The sequence below is a fragment of the Bos indicus x Bos taurus genome, chromosome 8 (genome assembly GCF_003369695.1).
Source record: "Bos indicus x Bos taurus breed Angus x Brahman F1 hybrid chromosome 8, Bos_hybrid_MaternalHap_v2.0, whole genome shotgun sequence".
Classification (NCBI taxonomy): domain Eukaryota; kingdom Metazoa; phylum Chordata; class Mammalia; order Artiodactyla; family Bovidae; genus Bos; species Bos indicus x Bos taurus.
The window spans coordinates 77,486,739-77,513,148 of NC_040083.1; the positions used below are offsets into that span (position 1 = coordinate 77,486,739).

Here is a 26,410-nt window from a genome sequence, read left to right on the forward strand (position 1 = left end):
GACTGTAGCCCATCAGGCTCCTCTGTCCATGAAATTTTCCAGGCAAGAATACTGGAGTGGATTGCCATTCCTACTCCAGGGGATCTTTGTGACCCAGGGATTGAATCTGCGTCTCTTGTGTCTTCTGCAGTGGCAGATGGAATCTTTACCACTGAGCCACCTGGGAAGCCCCTATTAGCTACAGTAATCTACAGATTACTAAATCATAGGTAGCTCTACATGACTTCCAAGTGGGGGTGGGCTGGGAAGTGCAAGGAAATGAGACATTTCTGAGTGACTTAGGATTCTACAGTCCTCTTATTTTATGAGTATTACTGGAAGCATGCCCAGTGCATGGAAGATATGGAGCTGATTCTGCATGTAAACATGACTTGGAAGACATCGTTTTTTTCCCTAAACTTGGTTTCTCATACTAAAGTGGTTGGGGAATTCCCTGGTGCTCCAGTGGTTAGAACTCCACGCTTTTACTGTACTGGACCTGGGTTCAATCCCTGGTCAGGGAACTAAGATCCTGCAAGCCACAGGATATGGTCGAAAAAAGAAAAAAAAGGGGGGTTGGCAGTTGCCAGAGAACGAAATTGCAAGATTGGTATTTGAGTGCTTTTCTCTGTTCCATTTATGAAATGTATCCCTAAAGTTCAGTCACTGTCTTCCTATTTTGCAAGAGGCAGAGTGAGTAGGGGAGCTGGTTTGAAAATTCTCCAAGCCAGGCTTCAGCAATACGTGAACCGCGAACTTTCAGATGTTCAAGCTAGTTTTAGAAAAGGCAAAGGAACCAGAGATCAAATTGCCAACATCTGATGGATCATCGAAAAAGCAAGAGAGTTCCAGAAAAACATCTATTTCGGCTTTATTGACTATGCCAAAGCCTTTGACTGTGTGGATCACAATAAACTGTGGACAATTCTGAAAGAGTATAAGCATACCAGACCACCTGACGTGCCTCTTGAGAAACCTGTTTGCAGGTCAGGAAGCAAAAGTTAGAACTGGATATGGAACAACAGACTGGTTCCAAATAGGAAAAGGAGTACGTCAAGGCTGTATATTGTCACCCTGCTTATTTAACTTATATGCAGAGTACATCATGAGAAACGCTGGGCTTGAGGAAGCACAAGCTGGAATCAAGATTTCCGGGAGAAATATAAATAACCTCAGATATGCAAAAGACACCACCCTTATGGCAGAAAGTGAAGAAGAACTAAAGAGCCTCTTGATGAAAGTGAAAGAGGAAAGTGAAAAAGTTGACTTAAAGCTCAACATTCAGAAAACTAAGAGCATGGCATGTGGTCCCATCACTTCATGGCAAATAGATGGGGAAACAGTGGAAACAGTGTCAGACTTTATTTTTTTGGGCTCCAAAATCACTGCAGATGGTGATTGCAGCCATGAAATTAAGAGACGCTTACTCCTCGGAAGGAAAGTTATGACCAACCTAGATAGCCTGTTGAAAAGCAGAGACATTACTTTGCCAACAAAGGTCCATCTAGTCAAGGCTATGGTTTTTCCAGTGGTCATGTATGGATGTGAGAGTTGGACTGTGAAAAAAGCTGAGTGCTGAATAATTGATGCTTTTGAACTATGGTGTTGGAGAAGACTCTTGAGAGTCCCTTGGACTGCAAGGAGATCCAACCAGTCCATGCTAAAGGAGACCAGTCCTGGGTGTTCATTGGAAGGACTGATGTTGAAGCTGAAACTCCAATACTTTGGCCACCTGATGTGAAGAGCTGACTCATTGGAAAAGACCCTGATGCTGGGAAAGATTGAGGGCAGGAGGAGAAGGGGACAACAGAGGATGAGATGGTTGGATGGCGTCATCAACTCGATGGACGTGGGTTTGGGTGGACTCTGGGAGTTGGTGATGGACAGGGAGGCCTGGTGTGTTGTGGTTCATGGGGTCTCAAAAAGTCGGACACAACTGAGCAACTGAACTGAACTGAACTATTGTCTACTTTCTAGAGTCTCTTGAAATAGAAATGCCAAGTGGCCCACTAGCGACCAGGGTAGGAAGAACTCTCTCTACGTCCAGGGCAGTCACAGGGCCTTTGTCATATGAAGGAAAATACACTCATCATCATGAATGCTTGTTGTCTTTAGAGTCAGAAAAAGAATGGCCAATGGGACCTTTTCTTCCTGCTTTAGTTTAAATGAAAAGTTGTTTTTATTAACAGATTGTAAAACGTGGCACAAGTGGTAAATAATCCACCTGCCAACACAGGAGATGCAAGAGATGCTTTAATCCCTGACTTGGAAAGACCCCCCTGGAGAAGGAAATGGCAACCCACTCCAGTATTCTTACTTGGAAAATTCCATGGACAGAGGAGTCTGGTGATCTACAGTCCATGGGGTTGCAAAGATACACAACTGAGCACACACGCATGCACACACGCACGCACACACAGTTGTAAAAAGATAAGTATTTTTTAGGACAATTAGCACCATATGGTGCGCCTGTACCAAGCATGTCTTCTTTAATCCTGTGCTCCTGCCTGTTGAAAATGTGAATGATTGCTTCTGCTTCCCCTGCTCCAGTACATTCATTGTAGTTTAATCCTTCCTGGAACACTGTTGTCCTTTAATACCTTCTTTATAATCATTCCTGATTTTGGAATTGTTCTGTAATTGGAAGTCAGCCTCATTGGGCAGGTGCATGTCTTAAGCTCTTCACAATGGCCTACCAGCTTAATTAAACTATAGAAACACGAGAACAATTAGGTGGGAGTATTTGCAAAATGAATGCATGTTAATAATCTGTATAGTTACAGAGACCTCACTCAGACCTAACTGCTTGGATGTGCTGATTTTATCAATGGAAAGAAAAATCAAGAAAAATTTCCATATTTCATGACTCCAATCTATTCTTAGCTGTGACCCTAAGGCTTCTGTGGTGTCAGAGAATTTGTTTGTAACCACAGCTTCTGGATTGGAGAGAGAAATGCCACTTCTGACCCCTTCTCTGTTTGCAAATCAGTGGAAAATAATAAGGAGAATAAGAAGCAGTAAATGTCCCTCTTTATTGAGATTAGGAAACATTCATATCTGGACTCACAATACTGTATTTGAAAAAGGACTTTCAGGTTAATGAAAACTGTATCAGTGTGAAGATAGACTCAGAAAGAAGGGTGGAGACTTCGCATTCCAGGCACAGATAAGACAGAATGCAAAATTCTTCATTTCACAGCCTTGGCTTGAAACAAGGTCAGGGTGCATAGACTGACAGCAACTTTCTATGCTGGGTGAGTGCAAAACAGCGCTGGGTGACCTTGGGCGACAGCCAAGGAAACACACAGGAAACACAAAGACACTCCATCTTTGCCATTTCAGAAGACTACGGGTGGGTGGAGGATATACTATGAGGAATAAATAGCTCTCTAGTATCTACATCTGCCAAAGAAGAGTGAAGTCACCACTGTCTACCAAAACCTTCGACTGAATAGCTTTACTGGGAAAAGGGAAACTTCCACCTAGCCCAGCACCACTCACAAAGTTCACACAGTATTGATAAGATTTCTGGAGGCAGCAAGCCTCAAGTGCTCACCAGGTCATTGGCCTGATCCTTACCCCCTTACTATCTATTCTCATCACATGACTTAGAAATAATATCTTCCTCCCTCAGTACTAGCCCATTAACAATAATTTCCGAGTGTGGTACTGGAAAGAGACTGGAGTGAATAGGATGGAGAGAAAGGGGTATATGTGTAATATTGCCACTTTTTATTAAAAATGAATATTAATTTTTGAATTTGAAAAGGGGGAGACTTTAACTCTCAGGAATAAAACAGAGTAGAGAAATGCAAAGAGTTAAAAAGAGAAAAAAGAGTGAGAGAGAAAAATAATAGTCATAGTAAACAGAGGAGAACCAACATATGAATAACTGGCATCTCTTACATACTGTGCCATAGGCTTTTATGAAGGCTGACACCAGAACATATAGAACAGAGGGAAAGGACATGCAAATACCATTTATGTTCCCACTTCATCACCACTACACATACACACACAACACATACAAATCAACTATTTACACATGGATTTAAAAAATTACTCTTGTGTCTGGACAAAAATGAAAACACAAATAAATTACTTAAGGTATTCCAAAACCTTTCTCACATTCTTTCTTTTGGGTGAAGCCCATTTAATCCAGTCATTAGTATTTGTGTTTCCTCATATAATGTGGTCTTTATGCTATTAAGATCATTGGTGATGAACATTTCACTAAAAAGCATCTTTGCATTGTCTCCAACATGTCACTTTGGGACACCAAAATAAGTAATTCTCAGTAGTGGGGAGGAGAAGAAAGGGGAGGAAGAAGATGCTATAGACCTGAAGCATTCACTCCTGGTTTTCTTCTTTAAAGTTGAAACTCCATGACAGAAGTATTGATCTGTGGAAATAGCTTGTTTCTCCCCACTCTCCTCAAAGCAGAAAATTCAGCACCTGTACTTAAGAGTTCTGTTGGAGGAGTGGCTGGACTCAAAGTACGTTAGGAATCCAACTGCAGTTCAGTGTTGGTGTATTCAACAAGTTGCAGCAGTTCTTCAAAGAATATAGGCTATGGTTTCCGGTTGGGATGACCTCACCAGGACCCTTGACAACAGCACTGGAGCAAAGGAGAATAAAACAGTTAGTTGAGACTTCAAAGACAGAAATAGAAGATGAACAGAAGATGACACATGAGACATAGCACAGGGTAGGAAGCCTATTTCTTCCCTCACATTCCAGTTAGTGTTAGTGTTCATCACTCAGTGGTGTCTGACTCTGTAATCCTATGGACTGTAGCCCACCAGGCTCCTCTGTCTATGCAGTTCTGCAGGCATGAATACTGGAGTGAATTGCGATACCCTTTTCCAGGAAATCTTTCCAACCCAGGGATTGAACCTGGGTCTGCCACATTGCAGGCAGATTCTTTACCATCTGAGCTACCAGGGAAGCCTAACATTCTGGTTAGGGTAGGTTAAGGATAAAGTAGTTTTGGCTCTTAAACCCTGTTTGGCCTGAAAGACTCCCCTTATTTCCTCCAGAGTAAACAAATAAAAGATAGAATCAATCTTTATAAAACACTTGCACATGGGGCTTCCCTGGTGGCTCAGTGGAAAGGAATCCTCCCGCCAATGCAGGAGACATAGGTTTGATCCCTGGGCTCGGAGAATCCTACGTGCTGCGGACCAGCTAACCCCATACACCACAGCTACTGAATCTGAGCTCTAGAGCCTGGGAGCCTCAACTACTGAAGCCCACGTGCCCTAGAGTTGATGCTCTGCAAGAAGAGAGGCCACTGAAATGAGAAGCCCATGCACTGCAACCGGAGAGTCACCCCTGCTCACTGCAACTAGAGAAAGACCCATGCCACAGCCAAAGTCCAGCACAGCCAAAAATAAATAAATAAAATTATATTTTAAAAAACCCCCAAAACTTGCACCTTAAGAAGGGCAGATGGAGTGGTGATACTGATTTTGAAGATAGAAACTGTACAAGATTGGAGGGCTGGCATGAGTCACTGATGGCCCCTCATCCACAGAGGCTCATCACCAGCGTGCTGTCAGGGTAGTCTGCATTGCTCGATACTTTTGAAAGGGAGGCAGTACCTAGTAACTAGTACTAGGGTCTTAGATAAGGGTCTGGGCAGAAAGACTCAAATTTTCTTGGCTCCTTCTATCTTACTCTTGCTTGCACTCATTTTGCTTCAGTAAGTGACATAGTTTCTCCAAGCCCTGATTTTATCTAATGCTTAAAAAAGCAATAGTGCCCAACTTATACAGTGGTTGCAAGGTTTAACTGAGCTAATTCATACAGTGCCTAATACACAGCTGGGGGCATATTAAAATGTTTGAGCAGCATTGGTTAGTGTTATGGTTTCTAGTCTTAGTTGAGAAAAGTCAAGATGGAGGTGTTTTGGGATCCCCTGGTGGTCCAGTGGTTTAGAATCCACCTACCAATGTAAGGGACATGGGTTCGGTCCCTAGTCCAGGAAGATTCCACATGCTGTGGAGCAACTAAGCCTGTGTGCCACAACCACTGAGCCTGCACTCTAGAATCTAGTGTGCCTCAACTACAGAAGCCTAGGTACCTAAAACCTATGATCCACAGTGAGAAGTCACTGCAGTGAGGAGCCCATGCACCACAATGCCACAACAAAGAGTAGCCCCTGCTGGCTGCACCTGGAGAAAGCCCACACTCAGCAACAAAGAACCAGTATAGTCATAAATAAATAAAAAGATGAAAGGTGGTTAGAACTGCCACACAGGGTTATGAAGAGTTATGAAGTTATAATAAGTGGACAGTATTTTTATTATTAATGATGACTATAAAGAAGTTATCATCAAAAGTACAATACCTGCTCAGTAGACCCTGGCAACAAGATACGACGTTGGTTGTATTTCTGACTAAGCCGGAGTTGAAGGCATTCTCCAAAATGTGGTGGCAGTTGATGTCTACAGGAGTGTTGGTAAGCATGCCTAGAAGTGGAACAGAGTGCCATTTATTTAATTAATGATGTCACCGAACTCTTCTTCTATTCTTGACTTCTCCACCATGCTCCACACATTTCACATCACAGTATGCTTAAGAGCAGCTCTGCCTCTCAGCTCTCTACAGCAACATATGCTGTGTATGTAAGTGGTGGGCACTGTCCCCCCAATGTTGCCATCCTGTGAGTGCAGGGAGACAGGACACAAACAACACAATATAATACCTGCGATGCAGGCTGTCAGGAAGCAGGCGATGGTCCCCGCAATCAGAGCTCTCATTGCTCCTGCGGTGATGTCACGCTTTCTTGAAGGAGCCATGGAAGCTGGGGAACGTGAAAGAAAGTATGAAAGGTTAATGTTGAGGATATTGATTTAAATTCCAAATTCTTTGCCTCTGAGAGTTCTAGGGCTGGAGTCTCAGGTCAGCTGACTTTTCTTTTCCTTTTGTAAACTGAGTGGGAAAATTCAAGATTCAAGAACTAAGTGATGAGCTCCACACCCAGAGAAGTTTCTCTGGCGTAGGAGACCTCACAGTGTGTTAAGGGCATGGCAAAGTAAATGGGTTGCAAGGAGGGATCCCAAATATCTGCAACTCATCTCTCACCATCCCCTTCTTTGCCTATGGTGGCACAGAATTAATTAATCACAGCATTTTCCCATTGAACTTCCACTGGCCCTCAGAATCCTTCTCCAGGTGGTCATTAAAAATCTACTGGAATTGGCATGCAAAGTGAAATGTATTTGTCATCTTTGAGTGGGGTAATAATATCTGTACAAGGAGCACAAGCTGGAATCAAGATTGCCAGGAGAAATATCAATAACCTCAGATATGCAGATGACACCACCCTTATGGCAGAAAGTGAAGAGGAACTCAAAAGCCTCTTGATGAAAGTGAAAGTGGAGAGTGAAAAAGTTGGCTTAAAGCTCAACATTCAGAAAACGAAAATCATGGCATCCAGTCCCATCACTTCATGGCAAATAGATGGGGAAACAGTGGAAACCGTGTCAGACTTTATTTTTCTGGGCTCCAAAATCACTGCAGATGGTGACTGCAGCCATTGAAATTAAAAGACGCTTACTCCTTGGAAGGAAAGTTATGACCAACCTAGATAGCATGTTGAAAAGCAGAGACATTACTTTGCCAACAAAGGTCCATCTAGTCAAGGCCATGGTTTTTCCAGTGGTCATGTATGGATGTGAGAGTTGGACTGTGAAGAAAGCTGAGCACCAAAGAATTGATGCTTTTGAACTGTGGTGTTGGAGAAGAGTCCCTTGGACTACAAGGAGATCCAACCAGTCCATTCTGAAGGAGATCAGCCCTGGGATTTCTTTGGAAGGAATGATGGTAAAGCTGAAACTCCAGTACTTTGGCTACCTCATGCGAAGAGTTGACTCATTGGAAAAGACTCTGATGCTGGGAGGGATTGGGGGCAGGAGCAGAAGGGGACGACAGAGGATGAGATGGCTGAATGGTATCACTGACTTGATGGACGTGAGTCTCAGTGAACTCCGAGAGTTGGTGATGGACAGGGAGGCCTGGCGTGCTGCGATTCATAGGGTTGCAAAGAGTCGGACACGACTGAGGGACTGAACTCACTCCTGATGTTAGCCAGGACACACATAGGAAAAGTACATTGCAGAGTGGGGGCAAAAATAGGCCCCAAAGAATTAACTGCTGTTGCAGTATCTCTTTTTCTAACACAAATAATGTTACAGAGCAACATGGAGATCAGAAGCACGTTTACACTGTATCTGTTGGTGAAGAATATTCTTTTCACTTACTGAGTCCACCGATCACTATTCCCAGGGAACCAAAATTGGCAAAGCCACAGAGAGCATAAGTGGAGATTGCCTCAGAACGCATCTGGAAATAAGCATAAACACACAGATGTATACATGATGTGACCTAGTTTAGTAAATCTGATATCCTAACTGGGCTTCCAATTCTGACTATGAAATCACTATTGACAGGTAAATGTACAGTGTATGGTGTCAAACACCCGTTGTTTTTTCCATCTCCCCCTGAATTTTGAGGAAGGAAAAGGGGCTCTGTGGGTTCAGAGACTTCATGAAGTTCTTAGATTGGTAGTCTTGGCCTCTACAAATGCTATTTTCTGCTCAATGATAACTTTTATATTGTGTCAGGCAAAGTATTAGCTGCTGATGATACAAAATTGGTTCTAGAAAATACTCACATTACATTTATTTGACAGAGGACTTATTCAGAATGTATAAAGAAATGCTATAACTCATTAAGAAGACAAGCACCCAATAAAAAACAGATAAAAAGATTTCATGAAAGATATGCAAGTGGCCACAATAAGCACAGAAGAAGATGTTTGACATCAATTGTCACCAGGAAAATGAAAATTAAATGAAAACAATAAACTATCACTATGCATCCATTAAAATGGCAAAAAAAGATGAACAACATGAAGTGTTGGCAAGGATGTGGAGCAATGGGAATTCTTATACACTGTTAGTGGGAATGTAAAGTGGCACAGCCTGTTCGTAAAATATGAACATACCTAGCAGGTTTTTTTGTAATTGAATTAACATAAGAGCCTGTATGAGCACTAATACCACTCCTAGGAATGTTCCCAGGAGAAATAAAAGCATATGCCTATAAGGAGATTGTACATGAGTATATAAAGCAGCTTTATTCATAATAGCCCCAAGCTGGAAACAACTCAAATGTCCTTCAATAGCCAGATGGATAAATAAAGTGTGGATATCCATAAAATAGGATACTACTCTACAATAGAAAGGAAAAAACGAACACATGCAACAATATGAATCCTGAATCCATTTATACGAAATTCTAGAACAAGCAAAAATGATTTATAGTGAGAGAAAGATCACTGGTTTCCTGGGACTGGGTTGGGGTGGGATGAGGTGTTGTTGACAACTGGCCAAGGGAAGTTTTCTAAGTGTGGTGGAAATGTTCATTATCTTGACTGTGGGCGTGGTTACAAAGGTGACAGATTTATCAAAATATAGGCCTTTTTTGGTATGTAAATTATACTTCAGTGAAAAGGAATTATCTTAGCAAAAAGGAAGTTCACAGATAGCAGAGAGGTTCCTTTCCGCTATCTGTGTGTGTGCTTGCCTTTCTTTTTTCCTCAGCTCTGACCAGATCATAGGAATATTAGGTACTAGGAGAGTGAATAGTCTTTTTACAGGGAAAGATGAGAAGATGGCAGGAGGATTCTTGGAAGCATGAGCATGACCCTCCTCCTCTGTTCCAATGGATAAGACATGCTGCTCAGTCCAGATAATCTTCCTCAGATTGAGCAGCTGACTGTGGGAGGCTTGGAAGATTCAGTGGGCTCAGTTGTTCACCAGAGACACAGCCAAACTGGCAAAGGCGCCCACATGACCAAGGCAATAATTTTCTTTACCAAAATCCTGAAAAATCTATGATTTGTTTTGAAGAACAAACCAGGCTAACGCTCTATCAAAAGTAGCAGTGCCTTTTTTTTTCTTTTTTTTTTTTCACTAACTGAATTTTTAAAAGCTCATGTTCAAGGTTCAAGTGGTAATGGTAAGTTTTTTTGTTGATTATAAAGCTCCTCTTCTCTTTCACAATTTCTGAGAACTCCTTTGTTGATATTCTCCATCATCATGCAGACAGGAAAAAAAAATATTTCAAGTATTTGGGCGGTCCACTGTTTGCGGAAAAGCTCATTCTTGTCCCCTGCTCAGTCTATTGCTTTTTCATTTAGTTCAATTGGCTTCAAAAATAGGCAAGCTTGTTAAGAGGCCATGGGGAAGGAGATGGCAAAAAGTGCTTAAGATTCCCTCCTCATTTCTGAGGATCTAGGGGAAGAAGGGACACAGATGTGGCCATGTAGGGTCTTATAATAAGAGGAAAAGGAGGCTGGGATGATTCCACTTAGCCTTTGCCCAAGAGTTATGTGATAGAAAGAGCTGCACTGTACTAGGAAATTAATAATAGTTCCTTCAGCTCTCCTTGTACTGGATCAAAGATGCCACAGGTACAAGGAAAGTCATTGCAGCATTACTTCTAATAGCTAAAAAACTGTAATAGTGCTCATCAACGAGCGACTGGTTGAAATAAGTTATGATGTGTTCATATTGTGTCACAGGCATCCAAGATACGTTGCCAAGGGCAAAGAGCATTGCTAACAGCAGAGAGCATGATGCGAAATGTGGAGAGGAGCGGAATCGTAGAGAAATAGGGAGGATGACTTCCTTTCCCTGTACACCTCTTGTACCTTTGAGTTCTGTACCATGGTACGTTTTATGTGTAAACAAACAAACATGGAAAGTATTATCTTTATTCTAAGAAAAAGAAGATGGTGAAAATGATGGAGTGATAAAGGGCTCATTCTGGGGGTAACGTGCTACATATGCATTCCTCTTTTTTTTTTTTAAACTGAAGTATATTTGATTTACACTGTTTTGTTAGTTTCTTCTGCTCAGCAAAATGATTCAGATATATATATATATATATATATATATATATATTATATACAGATATGTATTCTTTTCCATTATGGTTTATTACAGGGTATAAATTTAGTTTGCTAGTCTATACAGTAGGACCTTATTGTTTATCTACTTTATGTATAGTAGTTTTAATCTGCCAGTACCAAACCTAATTTATCCCTTCTTTTCTCTTTCCCCTTTGGTAACTGTAAGTTTGTTTTTCATGTCTGTGACTCTGTGTCTGCTTCATAAATAATTTCATTTGTGTTATATTTTAGATTTCACTTAGATATAAGTGATGTCATATGGTATTTGTCTTTCTCTTTCTGACTTACTTTACTTAGTATGATAATAGGTTCATCTACGTTGCTCTAAATGACATTATTTTATTATTTTTTATGACTAAGTTGTATTCTATTGTGTATATGTACCATATCTTCTTTATCCATTCATCCATTGATGGACATTTAGATTGCTTCCATGTCTTGGCTATTGTAAATAGTGTTGCTATGAACACTGGGGTTACACTTTTCTCTGAGTATATTCCCAGGAATGGGATTGTTGGATCATATGGTCACTCTAGTTTTAGTTTTTTGAGGAAAAGTGAAAGTGAAAGTCTCTCAGTCATGTCTGACTTTTTGCGACCCCATGGACTATACAGTCCATGGAATTCTCCAGGCCAGAATACTGGAGTGGGTAGCCTCTCCCTTCTCCAGGGGATCTTCCCAACCTAGGGATCGAACCCAGGTCTCCTGCATTGCAGGCAGATTGTTTACCAGCTGAGCCACAAGGGAAGCCCAAGAATACTGGAGTGGGTAACCTATCCCTTCTCCAGCAGATCTTCCTGACCAGGAATCAAACTGGGGTCTCCTGCATTGCGGGTGGATTCTTTACCAACTGAGCTCTCAAGGAACCTCCATACTATTTTCCATAGTGGCTGTACCAATTTACATTCCAACCAACGGTGTAGGAGGGCTCCCTTTTCTCCATTCCCTCTCCAGCATTTGTTATTTGTAGACTTTAATGATGGTCCTTTTGACTGATGTGCGATTGTGCTCATTGCAGTTTGATTTTCATTTCTCTAATAATTAGTGATGGGCATCTTTCCATGTGTCAGTTGGCCATCTGTACATATGCATTCTGAACACTTAGATGAAGGTCATCAGTGTGCATACTTCAATGGATAACACTGTGTTTTTGCCTTACGGACCCAGGTTGTATGCTTTAGTCACATTGTACCTCTTCCAAGAGATGGTGGGATACTCCCACCACTTGTTGGTTGGTAAACAGAAATTGTAAGAACTCGTCCCCATTTGGTTGACTGGAAATAAGACATTTGGAAAAACAAAATGCTTTCCCCTTTGTGACTCAACAATAGCAAAAGCCATTGAGTTCCTATCTCCAAATATCCTCCTGTGAGTCTGCCTCTGGTTGGGCTTACTCCCAACCCACATCAGCTTTACTGTTCTATTTCTATCCTCTTAATAACCTGTTCACAAACCTGCTTAGTACAGCCAGAACTGAGAGCTCACTTTGCTTAATAACAAAACTACTTTTTCCAGGCAACCGGCAGTAGGGGATGGAAAACATTTCACTTAATGTAGCCTATTCTTTACTTTTGGCAGGGAAGCCAGCTAGTTTGTGGTGGCATCCAAATGATGAGGATGTTTGGCCAAGCTCCATTGTGTGGTCAGTTGAAGAATGAACACTGAGAAACAGGAGACCTGCAGAGTTATTGTTCATCTCAGATGTGTGGGTCAAAATGCCCCTGACCATAAATACAAATCAATACTTCCCTGGAGTATGCTGTTATATTTGTGTAACACGTGGGAGTAATCTGCGTGTTTGGTGTTTGGGAGGCTGGGAGAGATGGTCAGAGGTGGGCAGTCTCAGAACCTTGAACAGCATGCTTTTCCTTCCCTTTCCCTTTAAAGCCAAATATGTGCCTAGGACGTTAATTCCAAGCAGATTGTTTTGATGAGTAATGGTGGTAGGAAATGTTCGCCATTTCCCTTAGAGTTTCCATGTGTGACAATTCTGTTCTTCAGAAAAGTAGAAGCTGGAGACTCAGCTGCAAATATGGCTGAGATAACAGCCTCACCTGGATTCCCTCATCCCATTCAAGGCCAAGTAGACATGAGCATCTCCTTGCAGGCTATGGACCTGAAATCGTGCCATAATTATAGGGCCTGAGCTTTTTTTCTTCCCTCATTCACTTGGAGGATAGTTGTTGTGTCTCACTGCCTCTTTAATATAGGCACTAGGCGGCACTTGGGCAGTTTCTCAGAGATCAAACAGTTTCTTAAACAGGAAGAAAGAGAACTTCATGATCATTAGACGACGAGTCCCATGAGAACAGAGGCTTTATCACTCATTTAACACTGTGGCAGCCATCCACAGCACAGTGCTCAAAGAAGACATTCCATAAATATCTGATGTGAAAGTGAAGTGAAAGTGAAAGTCACGTAGTTGTGTCTGACTCTTTGCAACCCCATGGACTATATAGTCCACAGAATTCTCCAGGCCAGAATACTGGAGTGGGTAGCCATTCCCTTTTCCCAGGGGATTTTCCCAACCCAGGGATCAAACCCAGATCTCCTGCATTGCAGGCAGATTCTTTGCCAGCTGAGCCACCAGGGAAGTCCAAGAATACTGGAGTCGGTAGCCTATCCCTTCTTCAGCAGATCTTCCCAACCCAGGAATCGAACCGGGGTCTTCTGCATTGCAGATGGATTCTTTATCAGTTGAGCTATTGGCTATAATCCCAGCTCATGGACTTGCACTGATAGTGGCTCAAAAGTAAATGATCATAGTGGTAAAGATTAGCCGTGTTTCTTTCTACACACAATCACATACACACATGTGCACATGCATGCCCTGTGATTAACTCAACGTAGCCCGATTGTGAAGTCAAAGATTTGGGGCCTGTTTTCTTCTCTGATGTACCCCAAATACCTGGCATGGTACCTGGCACACAGAGGCACCAGCAGCTATTTGATGAATGTATGTATGTGTTGAAGTATATTGGGAAGGAAATGTACTCACCGACATGTATTGCTGCACACCATCCACAAATTTGGGTCCACCCACTTGCCTTAAAGAGATCAACTTTGAGAGTTGCTGATAAGCCACAAATTCATTGAAGAATGTCTTATAACCTATGAGTTTGGCAACCATAAAGCTATCTTGCCAGTCTACTCCCATCATGAAGGCAAAGGGCATGAAGACGTAGGAGCATATTACCTACAAAAAAAAAAAAAAAAGAAGACCTCATTAGAGCAGTGATTTGCTTCCAGTTTTTGGGTCTCATGCCTATGACCAGATTGTTCCCATCCCCTCTGTGTCCTTAGGCAAAGAAATCCCTGTGCCTCCTCTAGCCTCTCTTTATTCTTTAGAAGTAAAGGTTGAAACTGGTCATTTGAAGTAAGGTAGGATTTGGGGGAAGGAGTCAGGAATGAATGTGTTGGGGGAAGGAGGAGAGAGGGGTGGGAAGTTGGGGGGTTCCTGGTAAGTCTGTACATGGTAGAAGAGTGCACTATAGCCAGTTAGAGTATATTATAGACAATTCATAAACCAGCTTTATTTTTAACAAAGATTGGCAGAAATGAAAAGGAGGAGGAATATGATAGAATTGTACCTCAAAACTCAGTTGTGGGTAGTCAAACATGTTTCCCAACCAGGACAGGGCTGAATTCATAAAAGACAGCAGAGCTAGGAAGGCAATCAAATTCACGGCAATGTTCGCCACCAGGGAAATGGATGAGGATGCTCCCTGTGTTGCAGCTTCTAGGAGATTCCTTGAATCACTTTATCAAAAAATAGCAATTCCAGAATTACTAAAGGATTGTCAGTGGATGGACATCATAGGTGTAGAAATGGCATAATCGGAGCTCATTTGAATGGAGAGACAAACTCATTTGAATGGAGAGACAAACCCATGTCCTGGCTGAAATACTCACCACGAAATCATGAAAGGATTTAGTTTTTGAGAGTAGGTGATGGGCATATAAGTGTCACTCTTTTAATTTGGGGAAATAATTTATAATAAAAAATTTATAATAATTAATACAATTAATTAATATATATTGTATTATATTTATTAATATATTAATAATTAATATAATAAATAAATAGTTTATAACAAAAAAGAATAAAATATTATAGGTTTAAACAATTATATTTGATGGCTTCCAGAGAATATTTATAAAATATTCACAGTATCAGTCAGTCAGTTCAGTCGCCCAGTCGTGTCTGACTCTTTGCAACCCCATGAATCACAGCATGCCAGGCCTCCCTGTCCATCACCAACTCCTGGAGTTCACCCGGGAGTTCACAGTATAAGAAGTAACAATTCAAGGAAGGTCTGTGTCGCATCCATCATCTCTTTTAAGAAATGGAATGTCACAACAGCTTTGAGCACTCCCTCGTTAATCACATCTTCTTCTCTCTAATCTCAGAGGTACTTGGCCCACTAGGATTTGCTTAAGATTCCCTTTTTAGAACTCTATTACACTGTTGGTGGGAATGCAAACTAGTATAGCCACTATGGAGAACAGTGTGGAGATTCCTTAAAAAACTGGAAATAGAACTGCCTTATGATCCAGCAATCCCACTGCCGGGCATACACACTGAGGAAACCAGAAGGGAAAGAGACACGTGCACCCCAATGTTCATCGCAGCACTGTTTGTAATAGCCAGGACATGGAAGCAACCTAGATGCCCATCAGCAGATGAATGGATAAGAAAGCTGTGGTACATATACACAATGGAGTATTACTCAGCCATTAAAAAGAATACATTTGAGTCAGTTCTAATGAGATGGATGAAACTGGAACCTATTATACAGAGTGAAGTAAGCCAGAAAGAAAAACACCAATACAGTATACTAATGCATATATATGGAATTTAGAAAGATGGTAACAATAACCCTGTGTACGAGACAGCAAAAGAGACACTGATGTATAGATCCGTCTTATGGACTCTGTGGGAGAGGGAGAGGGTGGGGAGATTTGGGAGAATGGCATTGAAACATGTATAATATCATGTATGAAACGAGTCGCCAGTCCAGGTTCGATGCATGATACTGGATGCTTGGGGCTGGTGCACTAGGACGACCCAGAGGGATGGTATGGGGAGGGAGGAGGGAGGAGGGTTCAGGATGGGGAACACATGTATACCTGTGGTGGATTCATTTCAATATTTGGCAAAACTAATACAATATTGTAAAGTTTAAAAATAAAATAAAATAAAAAAAAGATTCCCTTTTTACTTTTCTTTCCCCTGAATAATACATTGTGTTAGTTTACACATTTGCTAGCTATTTATAAGTGAAATCCACATATTCCATATAGATACTTTGGCAACTTGGTTTTCTACTCATGGTTATGATTCTCTACATACAAACAATGGATGAATCTCAGAAACATATTGGTTGATGAAATCCGTTATATAATGACATACTTTTGAACACCCTAAATTCCTTATTTTTTTTCCACCCCTTTCTCTTTCTTTCAAAAAGAGCAAAAAGTAAATGAACCTAAGAGGAGTTAGGAAAACTAATATCACATCTCATCATCCCTATTATATAAGAAACTTCTGGAAATGGTGATCCTATGATTTTCCAACAGTCTTAAATCATGGCCCAGTGAAGCCTATGTGTGGGTTCAGTTGGTCAGTTGCGTCTGACTCTTTGTGACCCTGTGGACTGCAGCCTGCCATGCTCCTCTGTCCTCTGGGATTTTCCTGGCAAGAATACTGGGGTGGGTTGCCATTTCCTTCTCCAGGGGATCTTCCTGACCCAGGGATCAAACCCATGTCTCCTGTGTCTCCTGAATTGTAGGTGGATCCTTAACCGCTGAGCTACCAGGGGAGCCACAATGAACTCTATATGATATTTAAAATTAATGATCTATTCACCTGAACCTAATATAATATCACAAACCAACTATCAGATCAGATCAGATCAGTCACTCAGTCGTGTCTGACTCTTTGTGACCCCATGAATTGCAGCACGCCAGGCCTCCCTGTCCATCACCAACTCCCGGAGTTCACCCAGACTCACGTCCATCGAGTCAGTGATGCCATCCAGCCATCTCATCCTCTCTTGTCCCCTTCTCCTCCTGCCCCCAATCCCTCCCAGCATCAGAGTCTTTTCCAATGAGTCAACTCTTCGCATGAGGTGGCCAAAGTACTGGAGTTTCAGCTTTAGCATCATTCCTTCCAAAGAAATCCCAGGGCTGATCTCCTTCAGAATGGACCAGTTGGATCTCCTTGCAGTCCAAGGGACTCCCAAGAGTCTTTTCCAACACCACAGTTCAAAAGCATCAATTCTTCAGTGCTCAGCCTTCTTCACAGTCCAACTCCCACATCCATACATGACCACAGGAGAAACCATAGCCTTAACTAGACGAACCTTTGTTGGCAAAGTAATGTCTCTGCTTTTCAATATGCTATCTAGGTTGGTCATAACTTTCCTTCCAAGGAGTAAGCATCTTTTAATTTCATGGCTGCAGTCACCATCTGTAGTAATTTTGGAGCCCAGAAAAATAAACCAACTATACTTCAATCTAAAAAAAAGTTAATTAAATGAAATGCCTACAATGAACAGTCAAGGAAATGCATTGACATTTAGGTACTGGTAGTTAGGAAAGACTTCCTTGAGTGTTGAAAGAAGATATTTTGGATAGAGTCTACATAGTTATGTGAAATTAAATTCACTTTAATTCACTGTGTTCTCTGATAATAAAATTTTTGCTGCACTTCGAATTTGCAGCAAAACTCCCCTCCCCCACCCCCAGCCTCCTACTTTTGTAGTAATTAACTATTAACTAGGTGAACTTGTTCCACTTACCCACTTTCCATTTTCATGGCATTCTTGAGGTTTATTTTAGGTGTTTCTGTCTCAGGCCAAAAAAGTTTAGAAATAGCCAATGCCGCAGGTGCAGACATAACTGAAGCAGTTAACAAGTGAGAGGATGAAACCTGTGATTTCAAGAGAAAGACCAGTTTAAGGTTTAGCTTTTCTGTTGTGTTTAGAATGAATGACCCAAATGCCTTACAAGGGAGGTGATGGGCAGGCATTGATTCTGTGCCAGAAATCAGTGTTTCTTTGGAGGCTTGGAAAAGCTCAATAGTCATATCCTGGGCATCAACTTGAGAGAAGGGAGATGGCATCAGTTGACCAAATCTTTTGGAGAAGCACAAACCAAAATTTGATCATTTCAGAAGAGAATTAATCCTGTGTTTAGGAACTTTCTAAGACGATAACTCTACCTCTCTGTTGTTCTTTCAAATGTTCAAATAGCCCCTAAAGCTATTTCATTATGTCCTCAATTTAGTTGATGGGTATCTGGGGCGCAGGCATGCATACACCCTCTCCATCTTCCTTTTGCTTTCCTGATGTCCTTTGTGCCTCTACATAATATCTGTTTATTCAGAGTCCCTTTAATCTGTAAGTTGTTTTTGTTTTCCTCACTGCAGTTCTGCTTAAACTCTTTCCCTTTCCCTCCCACAACCTCGTCCTGTTTCTGGATTCTCTTCCCTGTGTTTCCAGAATTATAGAATCTGCTCCTCCCTCCCTACTCCCATTCCATCCAGCACAGTTTTGTAGGCAGAATTCATATAGCGATCCATCTGGGGCATGAGTCAAACTGCTGTTCCTGAGGTCTCTACCCTTTTTGTCTTTCTTCTTCCCACTGATTGGCTCTGTAAGATTTGGATGAAGTCCTGGATTGAAACTTGCCTATCTTATGTGAATTCCTCATCAGCTGGACCACGCAACTGCTATGTTATTCCATTTTTCCACTGGAGGCTCTAAGCTCTGTGCTCAAGGCATGTGCACCGGTTACCATAACATTCTTCAGCCCCATCCCATAGACCAACGGCTCTCAAACTGGGCTATACAATGAAATCTGAGGACTGAAAAATAATACTGATGCCTGGGTCTCATCCCAAGAGATTCTGGATGAATTACTCTGGGGTATGGACCTGGGCATTAGGGCTTTCAAAAGCTTTTTAAAAATCCCAGGTGATTCTAATGTGAAGTAGGTTTTGAGAATCTCTGCTGTAAGCCAGGAGTCAGAAAAAGCTTTTTGTAAAGGGTAAATAGTTTTGGCTTTTGGGGCCACAACTACTCAACTCTGTATCATAAAAGCTGCTTAGATAATGAACACGAATAGCTGGCTTCCAATTAAACTGTAGTTATTAAAAAAAAAAAAAAAAACAAAGTGATCTACATTTGCCCCTGGGCCAGAGTTTGCTAAGGCCTGACCTAGATGGCCTTTAACTAGTGTCTGTAATAGTTAAATTTTTTTTTTACATATTTAAATTTTCACCCGAAGTAACCTCATAATATGAGGTTATGATTGAAATACCAGATTTCATTCTGGTATGGTTGGATATAGTTCATGTTTAGGTGCCTGGGATATGAACGTGAAACACCAAAGCTCCTTGGGGTCACTCTATTCAAATGCCAAAAGAACTGTGACCATCTATACAGAAAAAAGGGATACTCTTTTTGCCTCCTTATCTGGCAGCAGTAGTAAAGGAAAGAACCGAAATAACAATAGTAAAGAAAAAAAAAAAAAGATTGAATTTTTCCATAAGTTAAGCCTGAAACATTCTTACCCCAAAAGAGATGTATGCACCTAAGACACTTCCAGCAATGGTAGAGAACCCAGCGGTCATGATCGCGTGGAGTTCAGACTTGGTGACGTATGGTAAATACGGTCGGACCAGCAGAGGAGACTCGGTCTGGAAATACAAAGCGACCAGATTAAACGTTCCCTGAGGAGGAGAGGCTACTACTCAAAATTCCATTCTCTACAGCAGAATTTCTAAGAGTGGACTTCAGGCCAGTTCCATCAGCTTGACCCAGGAATTTGTTAGACCCATAAGTTCTCAGAATTACTTAATGGAAAACTCTAGGGCTGGGTCCAGCAGCAGTGTTTTAACGAACTTGCTGGTGGTTCTGATGAGTGTTCATGTTTATGAACCTATACCATCAATGTCTGGGTCTTTTGGACTCTAGGGCAGTGTATATACAGAGTCATGTGTGAAGTTCGTAAGGCCAGTTTATGTAAGGCTCCTGCCTACCCTAGGATTGGACTCTGATGACTTGGTACTCTTTTCTAAGGTTGGACAACCATGGGCCAAGTAACTCTATCCAGTGGCCTGGCCTTGGAAACTATGATTCCCAAACCTCTGTGACTTCCCATCTCTCAGCTTCATCTCAACATACCCTAACCTCTTTGCTGATACCATAGGGAAACAAAGACACAAGTATTAAAAAATACCAGCAATAACAAGGACCGGTGCCCATGGGCCTTTCCCTAACTGAAAATCAGAGAACTACCCCTACTTGCATGGAAAGGCATCAATTAGAATATAGTTGTAAAGGCTTGAGTTCCATTAAGGAGGGCAGGTGGCCTACAGTGTGGGACTCTCCATAAATAACAGCTGTACTTTTAGCATATTAAGTACATATTAAGTATCAAATTGAGCACCACAGGAGCATGTGTGCAATTTTACAATTTTCCCCTAATTATTTCTAATTGTTCTATAAGATTGAGTGTGTTGAGCTTCAATTTATGGACTAAATAGAAACTCAGTACATGAGCCCTCTTACCCTGCAGGTAGGAGTAATCAGCTCAAGATGGTGCCCTAATTAGTCCTGAGGGATTTTATGGCTATAATTATAATAATTTCAACTACTAGGGAAAGAGCTCTGCTCTAGGCTAGTAAGCTAGGCTTACCAATCAGAAGGCTCAGCCGCCTGGAGCAATTGTAAGCCTTTTAATTGGGGCCATGTGTTTTTCGGGGTGACTTGATTTTTGCTTCAAATTCAGTTTCCTTGCATAGCCATGCTAGCAAGTATTCATACCTGGTTTCCTTGGTGTGTGATTCCATTCTGCCTGCAGTTATGTATCCTAAGTGATGAGGATTTCTTACTTATATACCCCTTAGGAATGCTGCCATTTTGAGAGATGTCCCTTGGCAACATATTTCTCTGTTTAAATGGACTTCAGGCAAAAATGTATGTGATAGATAAGGAAGATGAAAATGCTTTTGCTCATCAGCATTTTTCTTTAGGCTCAGCAAAGAGACTGTTGGACGGTTCAGATAAGTTGAGAATGAGCTTAAGTACTGATATGGCTGCATGGTTCTTGGGGGAAAGCCTTTCTTGGTCTCTTTCATTGCCACAAGCTTTATATTAGTACTAAAGAATGAGAGGCTGCCTGTTACATATTTGCAGCTTCAAGACGAATGGTGAACTCCATCTGAGTAGATGAGCTGCTAGCCTTTGATGGGTGGGTCAGAAACCTCAACAACTCAGTTAATTCAGAAAAGATTTGTTGAGAATCTATGCATGAGAAGCCCTATGCTTTGATAAAATGATTCAGTTTTTCTTCCTCTCCATAAATTTCCAAGAACCCAAATTCCACACTAGGCATGGACTCTCTTAGAAGAGCGCTCTCTCTCTGTCTCTCTCTCTCTACCCTTGGAGTCTACACATTATTAATATTGAGGGTTCCTTATCTTGATACCTTCCTCCTACAGTAAAGGAAATAACACTGTCATTAAAAACATTTTTTTTTTCTCTTTCTGGAAAGAGTATCCATTTTAGCAGATGTTTTGTTTTTTTGATTTTACAACTTACTTGTCCAATAAATATATTGCCAGAAGCTACTACAGATTCAACAGGAGATGTTCCCATAGTCACTAGCATTACCCATCCAACCTAAAAGGCAAACAAGGATAAAGTCAGTAAAGAACTGTTTGTACACACAGAACTTCAAAGTAGGGATAAAAATCTTTAAAATGGAGGAAAATGCTGAGGACTTCAACAATTGTACTAAACTTGAATATATATACCTTATTGATAGGGACAGAATAAAGGGACAAAGTAGGTGATTAAATAGCAAATCACACTGTTGCTGCTGCTGCTGCTAAGTTGCTTCAGTTGTGTCCGACTCTGTGTGATCCCAGAGATGGCAGCCCACCAGGCTCCCCCGTCCCTGGAATTCTCCAGGCAAGACCACCGGAGTGGGTTGCCATTTCCTTCTCCAATGCATGAAAGTGAAAAGTGAAAGTGAACTCGCTCAGTCGTGTCTGACTCCTAGAGACCCCATGGACTGCAGCCTACCAGGCTCCTCCCTGCATGGAATTTGCCAGGCAAGAGTACTGGAGTGGGTTGCCATTGCCTTCACACTAAGGGATTGCAAATAGGAAAAAAAAAAAAAAATGGGAGACTCCTGTAAGTTAATGATTACTCAGGAAAGCAGATTTGCTTAAGCATAAAACCAAGTGAGCTAGCTTAGCAACAAACCCTGCAACGGAAGTACAAGACATTCCCCAAAACAACAAAACAATGGTGGCATGAGACCCACATCCTGCTCAGCGAGTTCAGTAACATGCTCTCTGCACACATAAAAACAATAATTTTTGAAAAGGTGACACTTCAAAGTGGAAGACCCTCATTGTATTGAGATCTGAAATAATTTTCCGTAGTGCCATGACAGTCTTGGTTTGACCTGGGGGGGACAAAATCTCCTCTGCCAAGCATGGAGGAGAAGCTGATGATGGAAGCATGGGGTCTACTTAAGAATGAGGAAGAACATGGTTTTTTCCCTCTCTGCACTTTTCCTTTGTTTATAAGACTGTAGCTCACTAGTTTCTCAGGGCGTGGCACCTTCTTGCCTGTCTGCTTGTAAAACTCATAAACATCCTATTCTAGTAAATCATGCCTTTCATTGAATTCTTTCTGCACTGAGAAAGAAAAGACTGGAGCTCCTTGCTATGCTAAGTCACCTTAGTCGTGTCTGACTCTGTGTGACCCCATAGACGGCAGCCCACCAGCTCCCCCGTCCCTGGGATTCTCCAGGCAAGAACACTGGAGTGGGCTGCCATTTCCTTCTCCAATGCATGAAAGTGAAAAGTGAAAGTGAAGTCGCTCAGTCGTGTCCGACTCTTATCGACCCCATGGATTGCAGCCTAACAGGCTCCTCCGTCCATGGGATTTTCCAGGCAAGAGTCCTGGAGTGGGGTGCCATTGCCAGCTCCTTGATGTCCTTCAAGACGCCACCTAGCGTTTTCATTACATAGCGCATAAAGCAGGCTGATCAAATCTTACTTGAATGCTAAGTCTGAGTCAATATGCCAGCAAATTTGAAAACTCAGCAGTGGCCACAGGACTGGAAAAGGTCAGTTTTCATTCCAATTCCAAAGAAAGGCAATGCCAAAGAATGTTAAAACTACTGCACAATTGCACTCATTTCACATGCTAGCAAAGTAATGCTCAAAATTCTCCAAGCCAGGCCTCAGTAGTACATGAACCGTGAACTTCCAGATGCTCAAGTTGGATTTAGAAAAGGCAGAGAAACCAGAGATCAGATTGCCAACATCCGTTGGATCATCAAAAAAGCAAGAGAGTTCCAGAAGCATCTACTTCTGCTTTATTGACTACTCCGAAGCCTTTGATTGTGTGGATCACAATAAACTGGAAAATTCTTCAAGAGATGGGAATACCAGACCTCCTGACCTGCCTCCTGAGAAATCTGTATGCAGGTCAAGAAGCAACAGTTAGAACTAGATATGGAACAACAGAGTGGTTCCAAATTGGGAAAGGAGTATGTCAAGGCTGTATATTGTCATCCTGCTTATTTAACTTATATGCAGAGTACATCATGCGAAATACCGGGCTGGATGAAGCACAAGCTGGAATCAAGATTGCTGGGAGAAATATCAATAACCTCAAATATGCAGATGACACCACACTTACGGCAGGAAGCAAAGAACTAAAGAGCCTCTTGATCAAAGTGAAAGAGGAGAGTGAAAAAGTTGGCTTAAAACTCAATATTCAGAAAACTAAGATCATGGCATCCAGTCCCATCACTTCATGGCAAATAGAGGGGGAAACAATGGAAACAGTGGCAGACTTTCCTTATTGGGCTCCAAAATCACTGCAGATGGTGACTGCAGCCATGAAATTAAAAGACACTTGCTCCTTGGAAGAAAAGTTATGACCAACCTAGACAGCATATTTAAAAGCAGAGACATTACTTTGCTAACAAAGGTTCATCTAGTCAAAGCTATGGTTTTTCCAGTATGGATGTGAGAATTGGACCATAAAGAAAGCTGAGCACCAAAGAATTGATGCTTTTGAACTGTGGTGTTGGAGAAGACCCTCGAGAGTCCCTTGGACTGCAAGGAGATCCAACCAGTCAATCCTAAAGGAAATTAGTCCTGAACATTCATTGGAAGGACTGATGCTGAAACTCCAATACCTAGGCCACCCGATGTGAAGAACCAACTCATTGGAAAATACTCTGACACTGGGAAAGATTGAAGGTGGGAGGAGAAGGGGTTGACAGAGGATGAGATATTTGGATGGCATCACTGACTCAATGGACATGAGTTTGAGCAAGCTCCGGGAGCTGGTGATGGACAGGGAGGCCTGGTGTGCTGCAGTCCATGCGGTCTCAAAGAGTCAGACATGATTGAGTGACTGAACTGAACTGAACTGAAGTCTGAGTCATTGTATATTCTTTGAACACTATACAATGAATATCTCTTGACATGTCTATTTTGTATAAGTAATGTCTTGATTTTTTTTCCAAGTAATAAGTTATAATATTTTCTAACAGTCATGTCAGTCTTCACAGCATTCCAAGGACTATTTTAAGCCCTTGTTCTAGTGATGAATTTAATCTTTATAATAACCCTCTCAGGGAGGTCCTATAGTTAGACACATTTTACAGAAGAGGAAACCAAGGCACAGAACTGTTTAGTTGTTCTGTCAGAGATTGCTTAGTTAATAAGTAATGGGATGTAGTTGAGGTTTGGCTTTTTCTACCTAAGTCTCAAACATGGTTGACCGTTCCACTTTTGTAGTAGTTCTTCCAACCAGAGACTGTAGTGCCCACCCGAGAATGGGGACTTTCTGTTGCATCCTCTCTCCTTCCTTCCTGCTTCGACATGAAACACAGGAATGCTAAGTGTTTCAATTGACAGTCAGAAAATTATGCACTCTGGCACTCTTGCTGAAACCTTTAATCCTGCTGGTATTCTGGCTCTCTCTCCATTTTATTTATTTACAGGGATCAAAGGAGGGTTGTGGCTCTGCCCAAAACTTCTATATGCTGCCTTGTTCTTGAGTGCATTTAAACTAACTTACAAATTACTGAGTTTTGCAATATAATATGATGTAGGACTGACAGTGTTGGGGCAGCAGGACTGAGATGAGCTTTTCAGACCTAAAAAAAAAAAATTTTGCATGCTGACAAAAGCCCTCATGAGAGAAGAGCAGCTTTCCTTTCTTCCTTTGATTCTCTAGCAACTCCTAGACAAGGAAGATCCATTTGGGTTATCATCTGAGGGTAAGCAGTGACTTTGTGTAAGGCATGGGTGGATAGTCAAGATGAAAGGACAATCTGGTCCCAACTTCTTGAAGTCAATTCTTTGGCTAAAGGAGTAACTGCAGAGGTTTCATGAAGATGTCCAGGGAGTCGCAAGTCACAGCGTTATTAGAAATCCTGGAGATAAAATTCCTTCTGTAGATCCATGGAGGATTTTGGGGTTTGAATCTAATACCTTGGGGTAGGAGTGGATTTTGGTACGAAGGGAAAGGCAGTTTGTAAAAATCCAGATAAAAGACATTCAAGACTTTGTCCCTGAGATAATCACCTCTACCCCTGTCACCCACTTCCTTCTAGTCCCGGTACCTTTCTAATGATCCACTGCATCAATCCGAGGTAGTACAACATGGACATCACAGTGCTGAAGAAAATCACAATGGGCAGGACCTGGGGGTGGGTGGAGGACAAGAGTGGCCACAGGTTAACACTGATCCCAGCAGTACTAGTAGGTTTCAGATCAATCTCCTTCTTTCTGTCTCCTTTTTCCCCTCTGAAATGTCATCAAAATACCAGAAACTTCTCTTGAATAAACAACACTTTTATCAGGCAATTTCCTCATCTACATACAGTTTCTTCTAATTCGTTCAGGATAAACTTGAGTGTATTTCATAGGAAACTTAAAAAAAATCCTACTGTGATGGGCTTTCCTTACTTCAGTTTCTAGAGAAGCAACGACATTTTGGGGAGGAAATTTATAATAATTAGATCAAGAAACTGAAAACCATTGGCAGATATCTTTGTCATTTTGATATTCAACAGACATAGGATTCACTACTTATTATCAGAGCAACCTGGATCAAGGTTAACCGCGAGCAACCTCAGGTCTTTATTCATAGTAGTGACACAGTAGGTACTTAAATAATGCCTCCTATAGAGCAAGCATTCATGCATTTAGTGTTTAGAATAATGAATATTTTACTTACAGATTTTTGAATCATTATACAAAGATTAGACTTTGCAACTAGTCTACTTCTGTGTTAATGAAGGTTGTCTTTTTCTAGATTTTTCCTGATGCTCTTTGGATGCCTTCCACGCAGCTCGCGTTTCTACGGGGAGCAGTTTCTACCCTGCATGAACCAC

The 26,410-nt window shown here is 41.6% G+C and overlaps 1 protein-coding gene across 2 annotated transcripts in view; it reads right to left on the bottom strand.

Annotated features, from left to right (window-relative positions):
- Window positions 1-2,991: 2,991 nt before the first annotated feature.
- Window positions 2,992-26,410, bottom strand: part of SLC28A3 (solute carrier family 28 member 3) — a 73,443-nt gene continuing 50,024 nt past the window's right edge. The window contains exons 10-19 of one of the 2 annotated variants that reach the window (XM_027550131.1): window positions 25,637-25,717; window positions 21,574-21,654; window positions 19,542-19,667; window positions 17,767-17,897; window positions 14,554-14,722; window positions 13,962-14,159; window positions 8,247-8,328; window positions 6,689-6,787; window positions 6,332-6,452; window positions 2,992-4,597 (exon numbers count right to left, since the gene is read on the bottom strand). In XM_027550131.1, the coding sequence (XP_027405932.1) occupies window positions 4,471-4,597; window positions 6,332-6,452; window positions 6,689-6,787; window positions 8,247-8,328; window positions 13,962-14,159; window positions 14,554-14,722; window positions 17,767-17,897; window positions 19,542-19,667; window positions 21,574-21,654; window positions 25,637-25,717 (1,215 nt within the window). In that variant the 3' untranslated portion in view covers window positions 2,992-4,470. The remainder of the gene's footprint in view (window positions 4,598-6,331; window positions 6,453-6,688; window positions 6,788-8,246; window positions 8,329-13,961; window positions 14,160-14,553; window positions 14,723-17,766; window positions 17,898-19,541; window positions 19,668-21,573; window positions 21,655-25,636; window positions 25,718-26,410) is intronic. The other variant, XM_027550132.1, reaches the window with a different exon arrangement.